Genomic DNA, 21,327 nt, shown 5'->3' with positions numbered 1-21,327 from the left:
AATTATATTTCTACACTCTTTTTTAATATTAACCTCTTTCTATTTTTATTGTTATATACATATTTTCATGAAATTACACATTTTTCCAAATTTAAAAATTCAAATTATAAATATATATATACACACATGATATTTCAGCCGCCAAAAATATATAAAATTAAATGTAAATATTGTTTATTTTCTTGCAAAAATTGAAAAATAATATTTTTAAATTCGATTCACAATTTTTTAATTTATCTTCGAATTAATAATATTTTTAATATTTTTTAATACAATTATAAAAAATAATTGCTAGTTATACTTTAAAAAGTATAATTAAAAATAGATTTCGATCTGTTAATTTTTGCAAAGTGATTCTTAAATTAAGATTATTTTTGTACTATATTTGATACAATTAAAGAATAACAACTAATACCCCTATTTATATTTTTTAAAGTAAATTACTATTTTATGACCAAACAATAACATCAAAATTCCTTAGACATAAAATAATATACAGGATATAATAGTTCACTTTTTATGTGTATAGCATTTAAGAGTTGTTTTGTGTTTTTGATTCGTATTTAATATTTTTGAGTTGGTCTGTATTTGGTTCGGCCTCTCTTCCGTGGACTAGCTAGTGACACAACAAATGAAGATGATGAAGATGTATATCTTGATTTTGGTTCTTTTAGATGAAGTTTAGTTGAATGGGACTGCTTGTGTTTATCCGTCTATTTAAGGATCATGATACGTCACATATCTATATTTAGATACTGCTTTTTTGAAAGGAAATTTCCTAATCTACTACGTACTTTGACAAAAACGGAACCTTTACTTGGCTCAGCAGCTCAAAACAAATTCTCATTTCCCTGCTATATCTGTATGGATGAAGTGAGATATAACTTATAAACTGTGAAGGATTTTCTAACTTTTGGTACTAGTAGTTATCTTCTATCTTTTCTACAAATCATACAAACAGGTTACTTACATGCTATATATGTTTTCACAACTGTATTGTTCCTCTAAGTTTGTTTTCGGTGGTTGGTTTGCAGATACATATACAGTACTTCCAGTTACTAGAATGGCCATAGTTAACTTTGCAATAACTCTACTACTCTTGGAGGTATTCTTATTATTAGCTCTGGCAGGAGTCGAATCTGCTGCCACACTCTCATTAGAGAGACGTTTGCCGGAGAATGTTGAACCAAGTGAATTACTGCGTAGAGACTCCTCTAGACACCATAGAAAGCTGGCGGAGTCATATGATGGTGTCATTGATTTCACTGTGGATGGCACTTCCAATCCTTACATTACCGGGTATTCACTTTTCCTATGCTAGCCAGGTGTTTACTGTTTAGTAACTTGAGCGTGTTTCCTAAAAAAACATATATATTGTAGAAAACTTTTGTGTAAATTATAGTCTTGTGGACGAAGTGTTGTAGAAGAAAGTGATGTGATGAGAAAAAATTCAGTCCTATTGACTACATATATCATCATTTTTTTTCACAAAAGAAGTTGAAAACATTACGTTTTTCATTGATCTTACAACTAATATTATGATTTGAATATAAAAAAAATTTGACCATAAACCCGAAACGAAAAAGTTGTTATTATTATTATTATTATTATTATTATTATTATTATTATGATTATTATCATCATCATCATCATCATCGATATTAATATAATAGGGTTTTTAATTAAGTTTTAAAAAGTATTATACACATAAAACAGTAGATAATGAGATAATCATATATATAAAATATACTACACTTTGTTATTTCTGTGCACAATGCGCAAATAATTAATTTTCCAATTTGAGTAAATATATGTTATTTTTGCAACGTAACGCGAAAAGATAGTTCAATAAATATATAAGAGATTTTATTTAACTTGTGTAATATCTGAAACATATTAAGTGTATGATATTTAATTTTTTTCTATAACGTATTTTGTACAATATCATAAAAATATTTATATGGCTTCATATTATACAATTTATTACTAGTAAATAGCAAATATAGCGCAATAATATATTATTATATAATGTATTATATATCTAAGCGCAATGCGTGAAAACATACAATTATAGAATTTTAATTACACAATACATATGAAACAATACGGGTAACGATGTACGTTAAGTGCGATGGTGATGGGGACATTGATATGCGGTAGATTTAATTAAAGTAGTCAGAGTGAAATTTATTTCAGGATCAAAACAAGTATCAAAACTATTCAATTTTGGTCGCCGTAAAAGAACGGGAGGAAGAAGTAAGGAGAGCATTAGGAATTAATGACGATAGGAGGTTGGTGATTGTGACGGCCAAATTTTGACGGTGGTGATCGGAAATTGTTCTGGGAGGAAGGCAAAAAGAGGGATGGAGGAGGTTGGTGACCAAGTGGGTCAACGTGTGATACATTGATTGTGTGGATAAAATTAGATGTTGTGGAGTTTTCATGTGAGCACTTGTTTGTGTATCTATATATTTTTTTCCGGGAGATGAAGAAAGACGGATAATACATTTAAAACTTTATTTAAGCACTTATATAAATATATGTGTGTATATATTCACACACCCACAAACACGGAGTTATTCCAATTATAAAAACCCCTCTTTTATGATGGGAACTAAGAACTTTAAAGTTCAAATCAAATCAACTAATCCGTTATGTTGGGAACTACGCGATTGGGACAACTAAAGAAAATAGAACTTGAGATCTGAGAACCTTAAAGTTCAAATGAAGTTATGCACTTTATGAAGCGAAAAACAAAAGGAAAGATGGGTTCAATGGCTCTTAAGTTGGACATGAGTAAGGCGTATGATCGTGTTGAATGGGGATTTTTAAGAGCAATGTTGTCTAAATTGGGGTTTTCAACAGTTTTGGTGAATCTGCTAATGGAAAGTGTAACATCGGCTAGATATCAAATTAGTCATGGAGGGAAAGAATTTGGCAGAATTATTCCAGAGAGGGGCATTCGTCAGGGTGATCCACTATCTTCATATTTGTTTCTTGTCTGTATGGAAGGGCTTACAGTTGTGCTTGATGATTTCAAAAGAAGAAGGCTGATCACTGGTATCAAAATAGCAAGAGGTGCTCCTATTATTTCTTCTATGTTTTTTGCTGATGACACTTACATCTTCTGTAAAGCAAAATGCGATGAAGCTGTTCAGATTAATAATTTGCTTGCAATTTTTGAGAAGGCTTCGGGACAGAAAATTAATGTTGAGAAGTCTTCTGTATTCTTCAGTCGAAATACTCACCAGGAGGTCAGACAAGCTATCTGCAACTTATTATGTTTCCATGAGGCGGATGAGCAGACCAAGTATTTGGGTCTTCCAAATACCATTAATAGAAACAAAACGGCTGTGTTTGGTTATTTAAAGGATCGAATGAGGGATTGCATTCAAGGTTGGGATAAGAAGCTTATATCAAAGGGAGGGAAGGAGATTTTGATCAAGTCAGTGGCTCAAGCAGTTCCTAATTATGCTATGAGCATATTTCTATGGCCTCAGAAAATGTGTACGGAAATGGAAGGCTTAATGTCTAGGTTTTTCTGGAGATCTTCAGGAAATAAGGACAGAGGTATTAATTGGAGAAGTTGGGCCTCAATGTGCAAAAGAAAATCACAGGGTGGTTTGGGCTTTCGCAAGCTGCATGATTTTAATGTAGCTTTGCTGGGTAAGCAAGCTTGGCGCCTTGTCACTAATCAGGATGCCCTAGTCAGTAAAATATATAAAGCTCGATATTATCCTCATTGCTCCTTCCTAAATGCAATGGTTGGTAATAATCCCTCGTATGTTTGGAGGAGCATTCTTGAAGCTCAAGTGTTATTAAAATCAGGAGCTGTTCGCAGAATAGGAGATGGATCCACTACTGACATTCTTAGCGATCCACGGTTGCCTAATCATGAAGATCATTTAGTACATTCAGCACATCAATCTTTACAAGGGAATACTGTGTCCTCATTGATGATGACAGGCCAAAGTGAGTGGGATATGGAGGTGCTAGCAGATATTTTTGATGAGAGAGAAGCAAGTATAATAGCTGCTATTCCTATTAGGGGTTCTGATCCTGATTCTTGGTACTGGTGCAAGGAAAAGATGGGCATGTATACAGTCAAAAGCGCTTATATAGCTATCCAGGACAGAGCTAATGTCAATGGGTCAAGTGATAATTCTGGTCTATGGCGCAAGTTATGGAATTTGAAAATTCCTGCAAAAGTTAAGATCTGTGCGTGGAGAGCTCTAACAGATGCATTACCAACTAAAGATCAACTATTAATGAGAAGAGTGGAAGTAAATAGCATGTGTCCTGTTTGTAATGGTGCTCAGGAGGATACACTTCATGCTTTCATTCTTTGTCCGTTCGCCAAAGCTTGCTGGAGTCAGTTGATTTTTATGAAGGATATCAGAGAGCTAGCAAGTCTTCAGCAGTGGTTAGAGGCAGTTATGCAAAAATGTTCAACAGAGGAGACTCAGAAGGTGGTAATGGTAATATGGGCATTATGGAAAAATCGCAACGATATCATATGGAACCAGAAGGGAATGGAATCTTCAGAGGTGTTAGTATCAGCACATCTTTGTTTTAACCAATGGAAGAGTGCACAAGACAAAACATTCGACAATTATCTTGGGTTCATGACTCAAGCGGATGGAAAGGAGCACTGGGAATTGCCAACCGAAAGTAAGGTTAAAATCAATACTGATGCTGCAATCTTTGAAGAGTCTAGACAGTTCAGTTATGCTTTCATTGCTCGTAATCATCGGGGTGATTTGGTGGAGGCTGTCTCGAGTTGCAAACAAGGCATTGTGGATCCTGTTTTGGCAGAAGCGATTGGGGTTCGTGAGGCCTTGAGTTGGGTGAAAGAGAAGGGATGGCAAGTAGTTGATCTGGAAACGGATTGTTTAGCTTTGATACAAGCAATTCGATGCTCTACAATCAATCTGTCTTACTTGGGTAGAGTGGTTGATGAGTGCAGAAGCTTGTTACTTCTTCTAAAAGAACGTCAAATAACGTTAAATTTTGTAAAACGATCTGCGAACAAGGTCGCTCACTTTTTAGCGAGACAATCTAGTTCTATAGCTGATCGTATTTGGTATGGGGGGAATACCTACCCAGATTTATCTCATGTAATGTTGAACGATTTGAAGTTTTAATGCAAGTTGATTTTTATGGCAAAAAAAAAATGCAAACAAATGTTTTTACAAGTTTATATTTAATTACAACCACCACCACCTGTTTAACGCTGCTACAATCATAACCATTCAACTACCATCACCATATTCCCGACATTACTAACCACCATAACCTTTAACCAACCAAAATCTAAACCATTATTGTTATATTGGTATTGTAATCACCATCGAATTTAAAACTAAATTATCAAAATTAAAATCATTAACACCATAAAATTATCGAAATTAAGTTAAAGTACAGTTTAGACACCATAAAAAAACTGGGTAGAATCACCTAATATTTAAAACAAATCAAAAATATATGAAACTAAAATCATTAAAAAAACTCATATCTGAATAGGTCTTGGTGTTCGGCATCGTTCTCGCTGACAATGGTCATATTTAAATGAATAACACCATCGGAGTGCTTAATAGCCATAGTTGATCGAAGAGAAATGATGATAACGGAGACAATATGGATATGAAATGGGGATGAAAGAGATATAAAATGGATGACAGAGAGATAAATAGATTAGATCTGTGTCCCGACAGTCAATGGCGGAGCCAGGATGCTAGTCAAGTAGGGGTCCAAAATATATTATGCATACTACGATATAAATTTATCTTACAAAAACTACCTATAACGACAGCATTCTTCTTTTATTTATATTTTGAAACATCTACATAATTCTTCATTCCATATTATTTCAAAAATATTTCTCTCAATATAGGTTACGAGATAGTTCAACCAAGTGTCTCCCATAACATCTCGAAGAAAAATTTTATAATATTCATAGCTGAAAATACCTTCGCATAGTGGTTGCAACTAACAAGATTAGCACTAATTTGACTAATATATAAATCAAGGGAAATCTCACATTTTTTCATTTTTGAACCATCTTTTGAGATAGATCTACAACTCCTTTTAAATAACTAAACTCATTATCAATATAGTGTTTCTCATATTAATAATACTGGCATAAATCCGTGCGATGCACGAGTTTTCATTAATATTTTAAATTTTTATTTATCAAGTTATATTATATTTTTAAAATATTTATATAAATATATAATGATTATAAATTTATAATAAAAATAATAGAATAACATGTGGTCGTAATTTAGTAGAATAAATAGACTATTTCTAGTATTTTAACAATTTAGTAGTTTAGCAGATATGTAACACTATTATTTATATCTTTTAATAATAACATAAGTTGTATTCGTAGTTTATTAGGATAAGTATACTATATTTAGTAATAGTTTAATAATTTAGTAGTTTATTAGATACATAACACTATTTATCTATTTTGTAATAATCAAAATTAAGGAATTATCGTTGAACCAAACCGTTGAACCCAATTATCTTTATTCCGGCTATTATAATATACTAGCATAAATCCCGTGCGATGCACGAGTTTGTATTAATATTTTAAATTTTTATTTATCAAGTTATATTATATTTTTAAAATATTTATATAAATATATAATGATTATAAATTTATAATAAAAATAATAGAATAACATGTGGTCGTAATTTAGTAGAATAAATAGACTATTTCTAGTAGTTTAACAATTTAGTAGTTTAGCAGATATGTAAAACTATTATTTATATCTTTTAATAATATGATAAGTTGTATTTGTAGTTTAGTAAGATAAGTATACTATATTTAGTAGTAGTTTAATAATTTAGTATTTTATTAGATATATAACATTATTTATCTATTTTTATAATAATCAAAATTAGAGAATTATCATTGAATCAAATTATCTCTATTTCAACTATTATAATATAGTATAGTATAGATAACTATCATAAGCTAATCGTCAAAAGCCAGAAGACTTATTTCATTAACTCCAAGGGATACAGTTTAGCTAGTTGGATCATTTTATGCTTATCGAAAGTAGAGAATGAATGGCGTGGATCAAGATTTGATGATATACATGTCAGAAGCTCCATATTAGCATTATCAAAACGGTCATTCATCTCCTGGAGTTGGAAATCAATAACATTGTCAAAAAAACTAACCTGAGAAAATGTTGAAGATCTGTAACTTTATGGATTATTTCAATGTGGTCTTAATTGGAATAGAATTTATTTAAGGACAAATATAAGTTTGAAGGGAGGCTTCCAATCTTTCGATCTTAATCTTCAATTTTTCATAGACCAGATTTGGTGTTTCGATGTGCAAGGGTGGGTTATCCCAAATGTCAACTATGACCCCATTTCTATATACAATATTTATCATATTATATAAATGAATGTAGGTAAAATAAATAAAATTTAGGTAGAGTCACTAGCCCCCAATAGACCACCTTACATCCGCCCCTGCCGGCAATTGATATTAGTGATGGTTGCCGGAGAGATAGTTGATGAAGATGGAGGGGGGAGAGAGAGGGGGGTTATACATATAAAACTTGTGTGTATATCATTTATTTGAGTGATTCAAATTAAAAATAAGTTAAAAGCTAAGAAGGGTCTAATTTCTCATTTTAAAATGGACTCTCATTTTGTGAAAGATTATATTAAACGTAAAGAAAGAATACAAATAGGCATAAAAGAAACTTTTTATTGATATTGAGGATACAGATTACAGCATACGTTTAGGTTATGCCCTAGAGATTTTATATAGTACTATTTAGGCGGTTACAAAAAAGCCTAGAAAAAATAAGTCTAAAACAGATAATCCTAGCGTATAACATAAGATACCATAAAGGTCAGGGTGTTGCCCCCGAACCCCTAAACCGGGAAGCTTCGCCCCTGGACCCTGACTCATTGACCGGGCAGCGAGACCCCCAAAGTCCCAGTGTTTGGGGCATATACCGATTTAAGGAATATTCTAACAAATCTCCACCTTGACTTGAATTCTCTCACAAAAATAAATGTACCAGATGCACCATAATAATGCCAGATGTACCAGAAAAAACTCTCATGCCTCAGATTTTTTCCTAAAAGAGAAATCAACAACTCCGAACATTTAGCAAGTTCAAACAATGTTGAAACATGCTATGCGAAACCAGCTTGGTGAGCATATCATTTGGGTTATTAGTTGTACCCACTTTTCTTATCTTAATTCTCTTCTCACTTTTCAGAAAATGATATCTTACATCTATGTGTTTAGTCCGCTCATGATATATCTGATCCTTGGCTAAACAGATTGCCCCAAACGATGGGGCCGTCACAATACATTATAGCATGATCATAGTATAGACCCAAATCACTAATCAAACCTTTTAACCAGATTTCTTCTGTTGCGGCTTCTGTCAATGCCATGTACTCTGCTTCTTTAGTAGACAAAGTCACCGTAGGTTGCAGAGTAGCTTTCCAACTAAAAATTGAACCATCCAGAGTGAAAGCATAATCAGTTATAGATTTTCTAATGTCAACATCTTCAGCATAATCAGAGTCTAAAATCCTTGTCACCAAATACTCCGTATCACCTCAATAAATGAGACAAACATCAGACATATCTTTTAAGTACTGAAAAATCCTCTTCACAGCTTATCAATGCTCCTTGCCTGAATTACCCATAAACCTACTAACAACACTGACAGATTGTGCAAGATCGGGTCTAGTGCAAACCATTGCATACATCAAGATTCCTACTGCACTAGCATAGGAAACTCGAGACATGTACTCCTTCTCCTCAGCAGACGTAGGTGAATAAGCGACGAACAGATGTACATTTGCAGCACTAAGAGTATCTATGGGCTTTGCTGTAGACATACCAAGCCTTGACAAAATCTTCTGAATATATCCCTTCTGTGACAACAAAACATTTATTTTGCTTTTATACCTATAAATCTCCATTCCCGGAATTTTCCAATCCACACCCAAATCTTCCACTTCAAACTCAATCTACATACATGACCAGATAGATCAAAGAATTATTTGTTGTCTTACTATAATAAACACAGCAGTCATGCGGATTCCTGGTATAGTCAATACATATCATATAGCTATCGAATTTCCTGTATCACTTACTCGAATACTGTTTTAGTCCATAAAAGGATTTCAACAACTTATAAACATAGTCTTCTTTACCAAGAACCTGAAAACCATCTGGCTGAAGTATGTATATCTCCTCTTCCAGATCTCTATGTAGAAAAGTTATCTTCTCGTCGAGTTGTTCAAGCTCCAGATTCTGATGTACAACTATTGCTAGTAGCACCCTGATGAAAGTTTGTCTGACCAGTGGAAAAAAATCTCATTGTAGTATACGCCCTCTTTTTAGGTGAACCCTCGAGCTACTAACCGAGCTTTATACTTATACCCTCAACAGATGTTTCTCTTTCCTATTTCTTGTAGACCCATTTACAAGTGACAATCTTTCTGTCTTGAGGCCGCTTGACTAATTCCAAATTTTTATTCTTATGAAGTGACTTCATTTCATCTCCCATTGCAGCAAATCATTTTATAGACTCGGTACATGTAACTTCTTCTTTCTAAGTGGATGGCTCATCAGAGCTAAGATCTATCTCTTCAGCAACCTGTAGTGCATATGCCACCATATCTTCAAAACCATATTTCCTTGGAGGAACCCTCTAATTATCTCTCCTCAATCGATCAAGAGATAAAATATGATTCACTACTGGTAATGATGAAACTGACGATTCTGAATCTGACTGTGATTTTTAAACTTCTTGTTGTGGTTCACTTTCATCTTGAGTGACTCCCTGTTCCACCTGTTTCTCAACAACACTACTTTCTAAACACAACAATAGACTTCACAGTTCAGTTAAACATAGAATTTTCATCAAAGACTACATTTCTACTCAATATAACCCTATTTTTAGATGGAGGCCATATTCTATAACCTTTAACCCCACCCCCTAGCCTACAAATACTCCATTTTTAGATCGTGGTTCCAATATACCCTCATTATATGATAATAAATAGTACAACCAAAAACTATTAAATCGGAGTAATCAACGAGAATATTAGACCATTAATTTTACGATGAATAACTGTGTGAGGTCTATAATTAATCAAATAATACACTATACTAACCGCTTCTGCCCAGAATCTTCTAGTTAGTCCAACATTAGATAGCATGCACCTATCTCTCTCCAAAAGTGTATGATTCATACGTTCTGCTACACCATTCTGTTGTGGTGTATCCCTGACCGTATGATGCCTAAAAATCCCCTCATTTTTATAGAATTCATTAAACTCAGATGAGCAAAATTCTAGGCCATTATAAGTTTACAGCTTAATCTTCTTTCCTATTTGATTCTCCACTAGCGCCTTCCACTGCTCGAAAATCTTAAAGGCTTTACTTTTATCCTTAATGATGAACACCCAAGTAATTCTTGGGAAATCATCAATCATTCACGCAAAATATCTGTGACCCCCTAAGGACTCCACTCGGGAAGGACCCCAACAATCAGAATGGATGTAATCAAGTGTGCTTTTTGTTCTGTGTGTTGCTTTAGGAAACTTGCAGCGGTATAACTTTCCAAAAATATAATGTTCACAATACTCAAGACATGTGACATTATAACCACAAAAAAAGATCAGCTTTTGATAGAACTTACATTCCCCTTTCGCTCATGTGACCGGGACTCATGTGCCACAACCTGATCATATTTTCCTTTTCAATCTCAGATGACGCAACAACAACATAACATGTTAACGTAGAACCTTGAAGAAGATACAAGATATCATGTTTAACATTTTTCAAAACTACATCAAAACCCTTGTAGACATGTAGAACTCTACCTTCACCTTTAAAACTGAAACCCTTGTTGTCTAACATATTCAGGGATATCGGATTCTTCGTCATAAATGGGACTGCCTAACATTATTCAATGTGCAGAAATTAGCATCATGTGTTTAAAGTTTAACCGAGCCTATTCCAACCGTCTCACAAATAAACTGTTAGCCATAGAAATTTTTCCACCGTTATCTGCTCTTAGGTTGTGAACCACTCCTGATACGGACATATAATCCACACATCAGAGTGATGCGTGTGATCGGTAAAAACTAGAGCAATATCTTCTTCATAATTATCACGAGCTATAGCAGCAATACCTGCAGCAGTACCCGCCAATTTATCATGTTGCTTCTTTTTCTTAGGATAATCATATTTCCAGTGCCCCTTCTCTTTACATTAATTGTAGACATCATTATATGCTGAACCCTTAGGAGCTGGTTTCTTGGATTTATACTTCCCCAATTTTTCATTTCAGGTACTCCCGCTGGCTACATTATGTCCCTGATATAGCCTCACTTCCTCCTCCGTCACCACCGTCATCACCCTCTTTCTCTGCCCTTGCCCTTGCCTTTTCTCAAAAATTATAATGATGGTGGTGATGGTGAGATCGGAGGTAATGTTATAATGGCGATGTATAATTTGTTATAACTCTTTATCAATTTTTATTATATAAATTGGTGATTTTTATAACACATGTTAGTGATTTGTGTAATATAAATTAGTGATTTAAACATTAACCTGGTGCTTAAGTAATTTGTGTAATATGAAATGATGATTTTAGTTAAATCTCATAAGAGTTGGTATGTGTAAATCATCGATTTATGGTAAAATTTTAGTGATTTTGTGTATAATAATGATGTATAAATGATTGAAGAATGGAGGAGCGGGTGATTTGTTTTGTGTGTATATACTGTATATATTATGTCCGGACAATTAATAAAAAACGACGGGTGTCGGGCTGCTAGCAAGCGTGTATGCATAGATTTTCTATAGGTAGGTATTGTCTACATGTAGGTAGGTGTGTGATAGTTTTATATTTATACTCTTTAACATTACGGGTCATTTTGATTAATTGTGCTCCTCAGCTTTATTGGAGCCTATAATGAGTTCTAATATTATTTTATTTAAAAAAAAGTTAAGGTACACAAAATTTATTGGGCTTGCTAAGCAGGCCTAACTCCACATTAGTATAATATTGTCCGCTTTGGGTCGAGCCCGCACAGATTTGGTTTTGGGCACCTCTCAAAAGGCCTCATACTAGTGGAGTTATCTGGCTGCTTATATTCTAGCAAACTGCCCCTCCTACAAACGATGTGGGACAACTCCTAACAATCTCCCCCTTCACACATCGGACCCGACACCTTTCGATTCTGCCTCCTTTAGTGTGACCAGGCTCCCCCTTAGCCCATACTGAAAGTCCATCTGGCTATCTGTTCCCCCTAGGCCCATACTGGAAGGCCCTTCTGCCTTTTTCTTGATCCCATTCTGGGTCAAGCCCATCGGCCTCCTTAACCTGTTGATTTCCCTCATGTTTGATCCTACTATCAACATGTCATCAACATACAACAACAATATGATATAAGATAAATCAAACTATTTAAAGTAACAACAATGATCCATAACACTCCTCGTGTACCCATTCTTCATCATAAAGTTGTCAAACTTCAAGTACCATTGTCTCGGTGCTTGCTTTAAACCATACAAGCTTTTTATAAGCTTGCAAACAAGGTTTCTTTCCCAGCTACCTGAAATCCCTCTGGCTGAACCATGTAGATGTCTTCCTCAAGATCACCATGTATGAACGCAGTCTTAACATCTAGTTTCTCTAGATGTAACTCCTCTGCAGCCACAATACTTAGCACAATTCTAACTGTAGTCATCTTAATAATGGGAAAAAATATATCGGTATAGTCAATACCCTTTTTCTGTTGATAACCCTTGACTACTAACATTTCCTTGTATCTCTTGCTGCCATCATGTTCTTCTTTGATTCTGAACACCCACTTACTCTGTAAAGCCTTCTTTCCTGCTGGTAACTCTGTTAAAGACCAAGTCTCATTCTTCTCAAGAGAACTCATCTCCTCGTCCATGGTTGATTTCCACTGAACTGAATCATCCACTTGTACTGCCTCTGAATAACACTGAGGCTCCCCATCCTTGGTCAATAATATATAATATGCTGAAGGAGAGTATCTTTGTGATGGCCTCACATTTCTGCTAGATTTTCTTACCTCAGTCTGTGGAGTTACTGGAACCCTGTCATTAACATTCTCCGAACTTCCACTATTTCTTGCAAGATTTATTTTTATAATATCTTCAAGCACCACTTCCTTTTTTTTAGGTTGTTCCTTTGTAAACTCAGAATCGACTACAAGCTTATCCTTATACACTGCATTACCATTAAAAGTAACATCTCTACTTCTAACGACCTTCTTAGTCAGTTCATCCCAGAACGGTAACCCATATCATCTGAGTCATAACCAATGAAGATACACTTCTTTGCTTTTGGATCAAGCTTGTCCCTGTCGGAATCTTTAACATGCACATAAGAAACACAACCAAAAACTCGCAAGTGTGAAAGATTTACCTCTATTTCTTGCCACTCTTCTTCAGGAATCTTGAACCCCAAAGGACTTGAAGGTCCTCTATATATGAGATACGCAGCTATGCTAACTGCATCAGCCCAAAACATCTTTGGCAACCCTGCATGTAATCTCATACTCTTGGCCCTCTCATTCAAGGTTCTATTCATGCACTCTGCAACACCATTCTGTTGTGGTGTCTCTGGAATAGTTTTAATCATTCTAATCCCAAATTCCGCGTAATAACATTTAAACTCATCACTACTGTATTCACCTCCATTATCTGACATCAAACTCTTCACTTTTAAACCGGTCTGATTTTCAACTTCAGTCTTTCACTTCTTGAAAGTAGCAAACACATCTGATTTATTCTTCAAAAAATAAACACATACCTTTCTAGTGGAATCATCAATGAAAGTGACATAGTAGCGAGATCCACCCAACGACGCAACTGTTGTTGGACCATATACATCTGTATGAACTATCTCTAACTTCTTAGCTTTGTGGGTCCTCCCTGATTTTGCAAAAGTAACACGTTTCTGCTTTCCAAGAACACATGGCTCACAGAATCCAATTTCCACAATCTTCAACTCTGGAATCTTCCCCTTCGAAGTTAACAACTTCATACCTTTTTCACTCATATGACCAAGCCTTTGGTGCCACAAAGTTGAAGACTCAATCTCATGAGCAACTGCATTTGCTTCATAGCTAGATTGTTCAACAATGTATAAAGTCCCCTTTTTCTCTCCACGAGCAATGACTAAATTCCCCTTTATAACCTTCCATTGTCCGTCTCCGAAAGTAACTCAATACCCTTCCTTATCTAACTGACCCACAGATAACAACATCTTCTTCAGTAAAGGAATGTACCTTACATCTTTCAACGTCCAGCTAGTTCCCAAAGAGGTTCTGAGATTAATATCTCCCATGCCTGCAATATCCAAAGTCTCATCATCAGCAAGACGAACTTTACCAAAATTTCCAACTCTGAAATTTAACATTAAATCCTTGCAACGGGTAGCATGAAATGATGCACCAGAATCCATAACCCATAATTCAATCGAACATTCAACACAACAAATAAAAGCATCATCATCCTCCACTTCTTCAACTATGTTAGCTGAATTATCCTCTTTACTCTTTCCTTTTAGAGCCGCGGGAGCCGTGCACTGATTCCTGAAGTGACCCTTCTTCTGACAATTCCAACAAACAATATCCTTGCGATCTTTGGATTGTCCTCTCTTCTGTGACTTCGATATGCTACGCCCCTTATTCTCCCTCTTTCGAACTTTCTGCCTCTACTCTCAGCACTCAACAAGGAACCTGACGACTCTCATGAGTTTCTCCTACAAATATCTTCTCCAAGAATCGAATCTCGAACTCCATCAAAAGTCATCTTACCGCTTTCAGATGAATTACTTATAGTAGTGACAAATCCTGACTAATTGTCTGGTAATGAGGATGCCAACAACAAGGCTTGTACTTCATCATCGAATTTAATATCCACCAATGCCAATCTTGCTAGGATGGAATTAAATTCGTTCACATGATTAGCAACACAATCACCTTCATTCAATTTAGTGGCAACTAACAAGCGAATTAAATACACCTTATTTGAAGCAGACGGCTTCTCATACATGTTTGACAAAGCCTTGATCAAATCATAAGTTGTCGTTTTCTTGACGATATTGTAAGCAACGTTCTTCGCCAAAGTCAACCTGACAACCCCCAGAGCCTGCCTGTCCAAAAGCTTCCAGTCTTCATCCTTCATTGCAGTTGGTTTCTTCTCTTCCAGCGGTTCATGTAGTTTTTTCTGATGCAAATAATCCTCAATTTGCATCTTCCAAAACCCATAATCTTTGCCATCAATTTTGTCAATCTTTACCTTCCCGTCTTCTGCCATCGCTCCCACTTGCCTGAAAACCTAGGCTCTGATACCACTTGTTGGGCTTGCTAAGCAGGCCTAACTCCACATTAGTATGATATTGCCCGATTTGGGCCAAGCCCGCATGGATTTGTTTTTGGGCACCTCTCAAAAGGCCTCATACTAATTGGAGTTAATTGACTGCTTATATTCTAGCAATCTGCCCCTCCCACAAATGATGTGGGACAACTCCTAACAATCTCCCCCTTCACACATCGGGCTCGACACCCGCCGAATCTGCCACCTGATTGTGTAATCTGCTCCCCCTTGACCCATACTGGAAATCCATCTGGCTATCTGCTCCCCTTAAGCCCATACTGGAAGACCCGTCTGCCTTTTCCTTGAGCCCATTCTGGGGCAAGCTTCCTAGGTCACTTCTGGAGCCCATCTCAGATTGTTATGGACCGTTTATAACCTGAAACTCTGATACCACTTGTTAGGCTTGCTAAGCAGCCCTAACTCCACATTAGTATGATATTGTCCTCTTTGGGCCGAGCCCGCACAGATTTATTTTTGGCCACCTCCCAAAAGGCCTCATACTAGTGGAGTTATCTGGCTGCTTATATTCTAGCAAACTACCTCTCCCACAAACTATGCGGGACAACTCCTAACAAAATTTTCAGAAAAGATTAGGTATCACAAATTTGATTGCCTCCGTGATAGTTAAACGAGCGTGAACCTATGAAAACACAATGAGAAAAATGTTAACTAATCTTTTGGAAATAATTCTGTACTAGCATTTCTGTTTTTTTAGTAGGGAGTTTTCTTGTTCATTAGCTGTTTTTTGTGTAACTTGATTGAAATAGCAAGTTTGTTTATTACTTGACTAATTTCTTAGTTGTGCCTAATGTAAGCTTTGCTGCTGAGATCAGAGGTGGTATAGTGTGTGTGTGTTGTATTCCTATGGTTGGAATGCATTTTTTCTTAGCAGATCTTTTGGGTTGGTATAGGATTTACTACACAAGGATTAAGTTAGGATCTCCACCGAAAGAATACTACGTACAGATTGATACTGGAAGTGATGTTCTGTGGGTTGGTTGCAATTCCTGTCATGGTTGTCCTACATCGACCAATCTTAATGTAATGTCATTTCTCAGAGGTGTTCCTCACTTTCTGAATTTTTTTTTTATATTTTGTTTGAGGCCATTATTTTTTTATATTCATTCGATAAAGAAATATGACAATTTTTTGGTTTTCAATTTTTTAACAGATTAGACTTGAGATGTTTGATCCAACATCGTCGTCTACAGCTTCTGTAGTCTCCTGCTTGAATCGAAGATGTGATTTTAAATCCCCTGTTATTCCTGAAAAAACCTGTCCTTATCAGGCTAAACAGTGCAAATACACTTTAGAGTATGGAGACGGTAGTACTACTTCAGGTTATTACGTGGAGGATGTTATACATATTGACAGGGTTGTTGGTAGTTCAGTGATTTCAAACATTACAGCTCCGATTGTCTTTGGGTATGCTAGTTTGTACCTGTCATTTTGGAGCTAAATTTTCTTTTCTTGTGATTCCAAATTTAGTTTACTTTGTTTACGGTTGTATTTAAAACAGCTGTAGCACTTCAGAGAGTGGAAGGATCTCAAACCGAATGGGAGCTGTTAATGGGATCTTTGGTTTTGGGCAGCAAGGATTATCAGTTGTCTCCCAACTTTTTTCTCAAGAGATAGCTCCAGATTCGTTTTCTCACTGTCTGAAAGGAGGTGACAGTGGTGGTGGTATTTTAGTGTTTGGTCAGATTGAGGAACCAAACCTTGTTTACACTCCTCTCCTGCCATCAAGGTATATTTTTTCTTTGACTATGTTTGTCTGTAAGTTAGGATCTTTATGAAAGTACATGGTTTAGCAGTTCACTCTGAGCACAAATATATTCCCCGAGACAGTTTTGTTAAAAGATGATTGGCAGCATTGCAACGTGGAGTCATGTAGGTAACCCCTTTCAAATTTCAGGACACTTTACTTTGTAAACCTGCTGAGTATTTCTGTCAATGGGCTGTATTCGCCCAGTAATCCATCAGTACACTCGATATCAAGCAACGAGCAAAGTCTAATTGATTCAGGAACTACACTGGCATATCTTGAAGAAAAAGTTTATGACCATTTGGTCAATGCTGTAAGTAGAGCTAGAATAAATTGCTCATACATCGTATGTAGGCGGAACTCTTTAGTTGCAATATATCTTAACATAATAATCTCTTGCATCTGCAGATTACGCAAGCTGTTTCAAAATCTGTACCCCCTCTTCATCATAAAGGATTCCAATGTTATATTATCCGTCCAAGGTTCTACCAAATTTAAAATCCTAATCTTTATATTTTTGGCACTACTTTCCTTGGGGAATTTGGTTGTAGTTGCATCTCAATTGATATCTAATATTTGTTTTCTCAGACTTTCCGCAATATTTCCCTCGATTATTATACAAGTTGTTGTTTCCCGTTTATTTCCCTCGGTTACATTAAACTTTGCTGGTGGTGCATCAATGATTGTAACACCTGAAGACTACCTTTTGCAGCAAATAACAGTAGTAAGTTTATTTGTCACTTTCTCTATAATCATTGCTGCAGCAGTTTTAATACAAATACTTAATGGTGGCCTATACTTGGACATTGTACTAAATCCTTCTTTAATTTTTTTTACAAGAAAACATTTTTCTTTATTTATCATCATATTGAACGTCTTGCACATTTTGATGGTATCTATGAGCAAACTGTTGGAAAATAAATAAATTTACTTATAATGTTTATCTAATATCTACTCCCTCCGTCCCAAATTATCTGTCTAGTTTGACTTTTGCACGTAGTTTAAGGTACATTGACTACATATCTCGGTTGATTATCTTTCAAAAAAAATTTTTGTAAATAAATATTCAAATTTTAAATTATGCAGGATGGAGCTTTAGTGCGGTGCCTTGGCTTTCAGAAAAGTAAACATCAAGGTTTTACAATCTTAGGAGGTATGTGCACATGGATGACTGGGGTTAGCAATTAGTGTAACAAATAGACATATCTGAAATCTGTGTATATGTTCAGTTGAGCTTATTTTTAAAAAATAAACTCATTACAGTACTTTTTTGTTAAATGGCTGAAACAAACATGCAGTTTATCAACTTGAAGTGAAAGATCATATTAATATACACTTGAAATCCAATTTATGTGATTTTAAACTTCAAATCTTTCTATTACACATGTCTGCTGAAAAATGTATTTTGATATATAATCAAATATCTCTATTATGTTCATTTTACATATCACCGATTTAGACTTTATTATGTCCAAATATTCCTGGGGGAAATTGTGATTTACTGGCCAGAAAGTAAGAGTGCAACTGGAGTCTTGACTGGATAACTTGATATTTGAATTTACTTTCCGGGAAAGTAATTTATCGAAAAGTGATTCCAGTGGAAGTATTTCAGGAAAATGTTTTCCACCATTTGACGATCATGAAAAAAGATAAGAAAAGTTCAATTTGAAAATCGTTTTCCTTCATAGTTAGTTCTCTTTTTTTGTGTCTTAAACAATCACTTTCCAGATCAAATTGCTGATTTGCTTGTATATTTCGGTCTTTTGTCATTTGTAGTTTTCACAAGCTATTTATTGGTAAACTTTTTTTCTTGTTTGGTATAGACATTGTTCTCAAGGACAGGGTCGTCATCTATGATCTGGGTCGCCAGAGGATTGGTTGGGCAGATTATGACTGTAAGTTTTACTTAGAAATTTTTTATACCGGAAAATGTGTTGAAGTGAGTTATATTTTGTTCAGAAAGTGATCCAAATTTTGCAAATTGAAATTAATAAATATGCTATCAAAGTAATCTATACATTTATCATATCAATACTTAAATATATCAAAATTCTTTTGGAGCAGAAGACATACCAAGTTACTCCAAGCATTTATAAAGAAATTCCCTATTTTCATTAACAATAACTGAGACAGCTTCTTGACAAAAATAAATAAATAAATAATTACGACAACTTTCCATATTACATCAATAATCATATGTTGCTTACTCCCTCAAATCAGTAAGTTCTGGAGTTTGCAAAATAATAATAAAAAAAACATCGTGAAGGTCATCGTCTTCATTTTTCCTATCGAGAAACATTTTTGAAAGTTATCGTTATCGTTTCCAATCGAAAAATGATTGTAGTCGTTGTTATTCCCAATCGAGAAACATTGTCTTAAATCATCATCGTTGTTATCATTTATATTGTCTTAAATCATTGACGTTGTTATCATTTTCAGTCGAGAAACGGTCATCGTATCTAATATATTGGGTCACCACAAACTCTTGTGGTGTTCTTTTTAACTAAGTAACTCCAAGCATTTATAAAGAATTTCACTATTTTCAATAATAATTATTCAGTCAACTTTGTGTATTACATCAATAATAATATATTACAAAAATCAACAAAGATTCCATGTAAAGATCTGATTTGATTTTATTTATAAATGATCGGATATCCTAAACTCTAACATTTACACTTTTATTTGTTACATTACAAATGACACAATGTCGGGAACCTTTCATCTCTATCTTCTCATATTAATGCTTATGTATTTGTTGGGCAATGTTTCATCAGGTTCTTTGCCGGTAAATGTCTCAATGAATGCAAGCTCTGGTACAACAAGGGATTATGTCACTGCTAGATCTATTGGTGGTACCAATTCAATACGTGAAGATTTAATCCAACGGATAATACCCATCAGCATAATATTTCTTTTATTGCACATATCAATTTTCTAATGTTTCACAATTAATACCCAGTTCAACGTCATATTAAGGAAAGATACTACAAAAGCCTTGCTATACATTTAACTCTTAACTTTGTATGGTGTTCGGCCCGATAAATTTACCTTAAAAATGTCTGCTATTTGATATTTAATTTCGTGGCGTGGCTATACTAATAATGCTCTGTTCTGTGGTGAACTACTAACTTTTTCTTTTTGGAATCAAAGAGGTAGGTGGCGTTGAATATGATGCCCTGAGCTTGAGGTGTCAGAACCTAGCTGATATTAGTTTCCTCAGTATGTTCACACGTCAATTTTAAGTCTTTAGACATATATAGTATGGATCCTTGGTTCCTGACAATACGATGTCGGGGATCGTTTATATAACAGTATGACATCAGATCTGTAGAGATTAACCCTGATCTATATATATATATGTATATAAGCTTTTTAGGTATATAAACATTTTCAGGGAGAAAACTAAAACTTTTATCTATTAAAAATGATTAGATGCAGCGATTTAAATATAAAGGTACACCAAAGTGGTGGCACTAAAATAGAAACTATTTGAAAAACTTCGAAACACTTCAATTACTCGACTTACTCTACTATGCTCCTGAAAAATTGCTGACCTATTCATCCTTACACTGACATGACTAAAACAAATTAACAAGATTAAAATAAATTAAAAATTAAGTTTAAGATTAATTTCAACAATCACCTCCTTAATCTTAAACTTGTCACGAGGCTGTCTGTATTTCAATTTCGCCTGTTTGGCATTTAACCTAACCCGTTTGCCTTTCAACTTCTTTGCATGTTTGGCACTTCAACGTAGCTTCATGATTTAAAAGCACTCTTTCTTGCCCATATGGCAACTTCTTCATTAGTCCATATGGCTTCCATCTAAACCCGTTTGGCTTTTTAACTGAGCCCGCCAGGTGTTCTGTTTAGCCGTGCACGTTGTTTCCTTTCCCATAATTCAAATCCTCAATTTTCATTGGCATCACCATAGCTACAACCTACCACCAGGTTGTAGCTCTTCATCAGAACTTAAATTGCTTTTCGGACTACTACCAAGCCTAGCTTCAACTGCACCATAGGTAGCTGGATTTTCATAATATTCATCAGCTCCACAATATCTCTTATTTGCCCATCTTGGAGCACTTGTAGATTGACAAGTGTGTACTGATAGCCTATAATAATACAAGCCCAA

General features: G+C 35.0%; 1 protein-coding gene across 1 annotated transcript; it reads left to right on the top strand.

Annotated features, from left to right (window-relative positions):
* The first annotated feature begins 799 nt into the window (after window positions 1-799).
* On the top strand, window positions 800-20,257 carry LOC141710880 (aspartic proteinase 36-like). Its single transcript, XM_074513380.1, has 11 exons — window positions 800-916; window positions 1,035-1,299; window positions 16,336-16,465; window positions 16,596-16,849; window positions 16,944-17,171; window positions 17,340-17,502; window positions 17,598-17,671; window positions 17,778-17,913; window positions 18,276-18,342; window positions 19,013-19,084; window positions 19,967-20,257. Exons 2-11 carry the CDS (start codon window positions 1,064-1,066, stop codon window positions 20,128-20,130), a joined length of 1,524 nt encoding a protein of 507 aa, XP_074369481.1. The 5' UTR covers window positions 800-916; window positions 1,035-1,063; the 3' UTR covers window positions 20,131-20,257.
* Window positions 20,258-21,327: the final 1,070 nt, after the last annotated feature.

The sequence above is a fragment of the Apium graveolens genome, chromosome 3 (genome assembly GCF_009905375.1).
Source record: "Apium graveolens cultivar Ventura chromosome 3, ASM990537v1, whole genome shotgun sequence".
Lineage (NCBI taxonomy): Eukaryota > Viridiplantae > Streptophyta > Magnoliopsida > Apiales > Apiaceae > Apium > Apium graveolens.
Note: the sequence above shows the minus strand (reverse complement) of the source record. Positions and strands in the feature narration are given on the sequence as shown.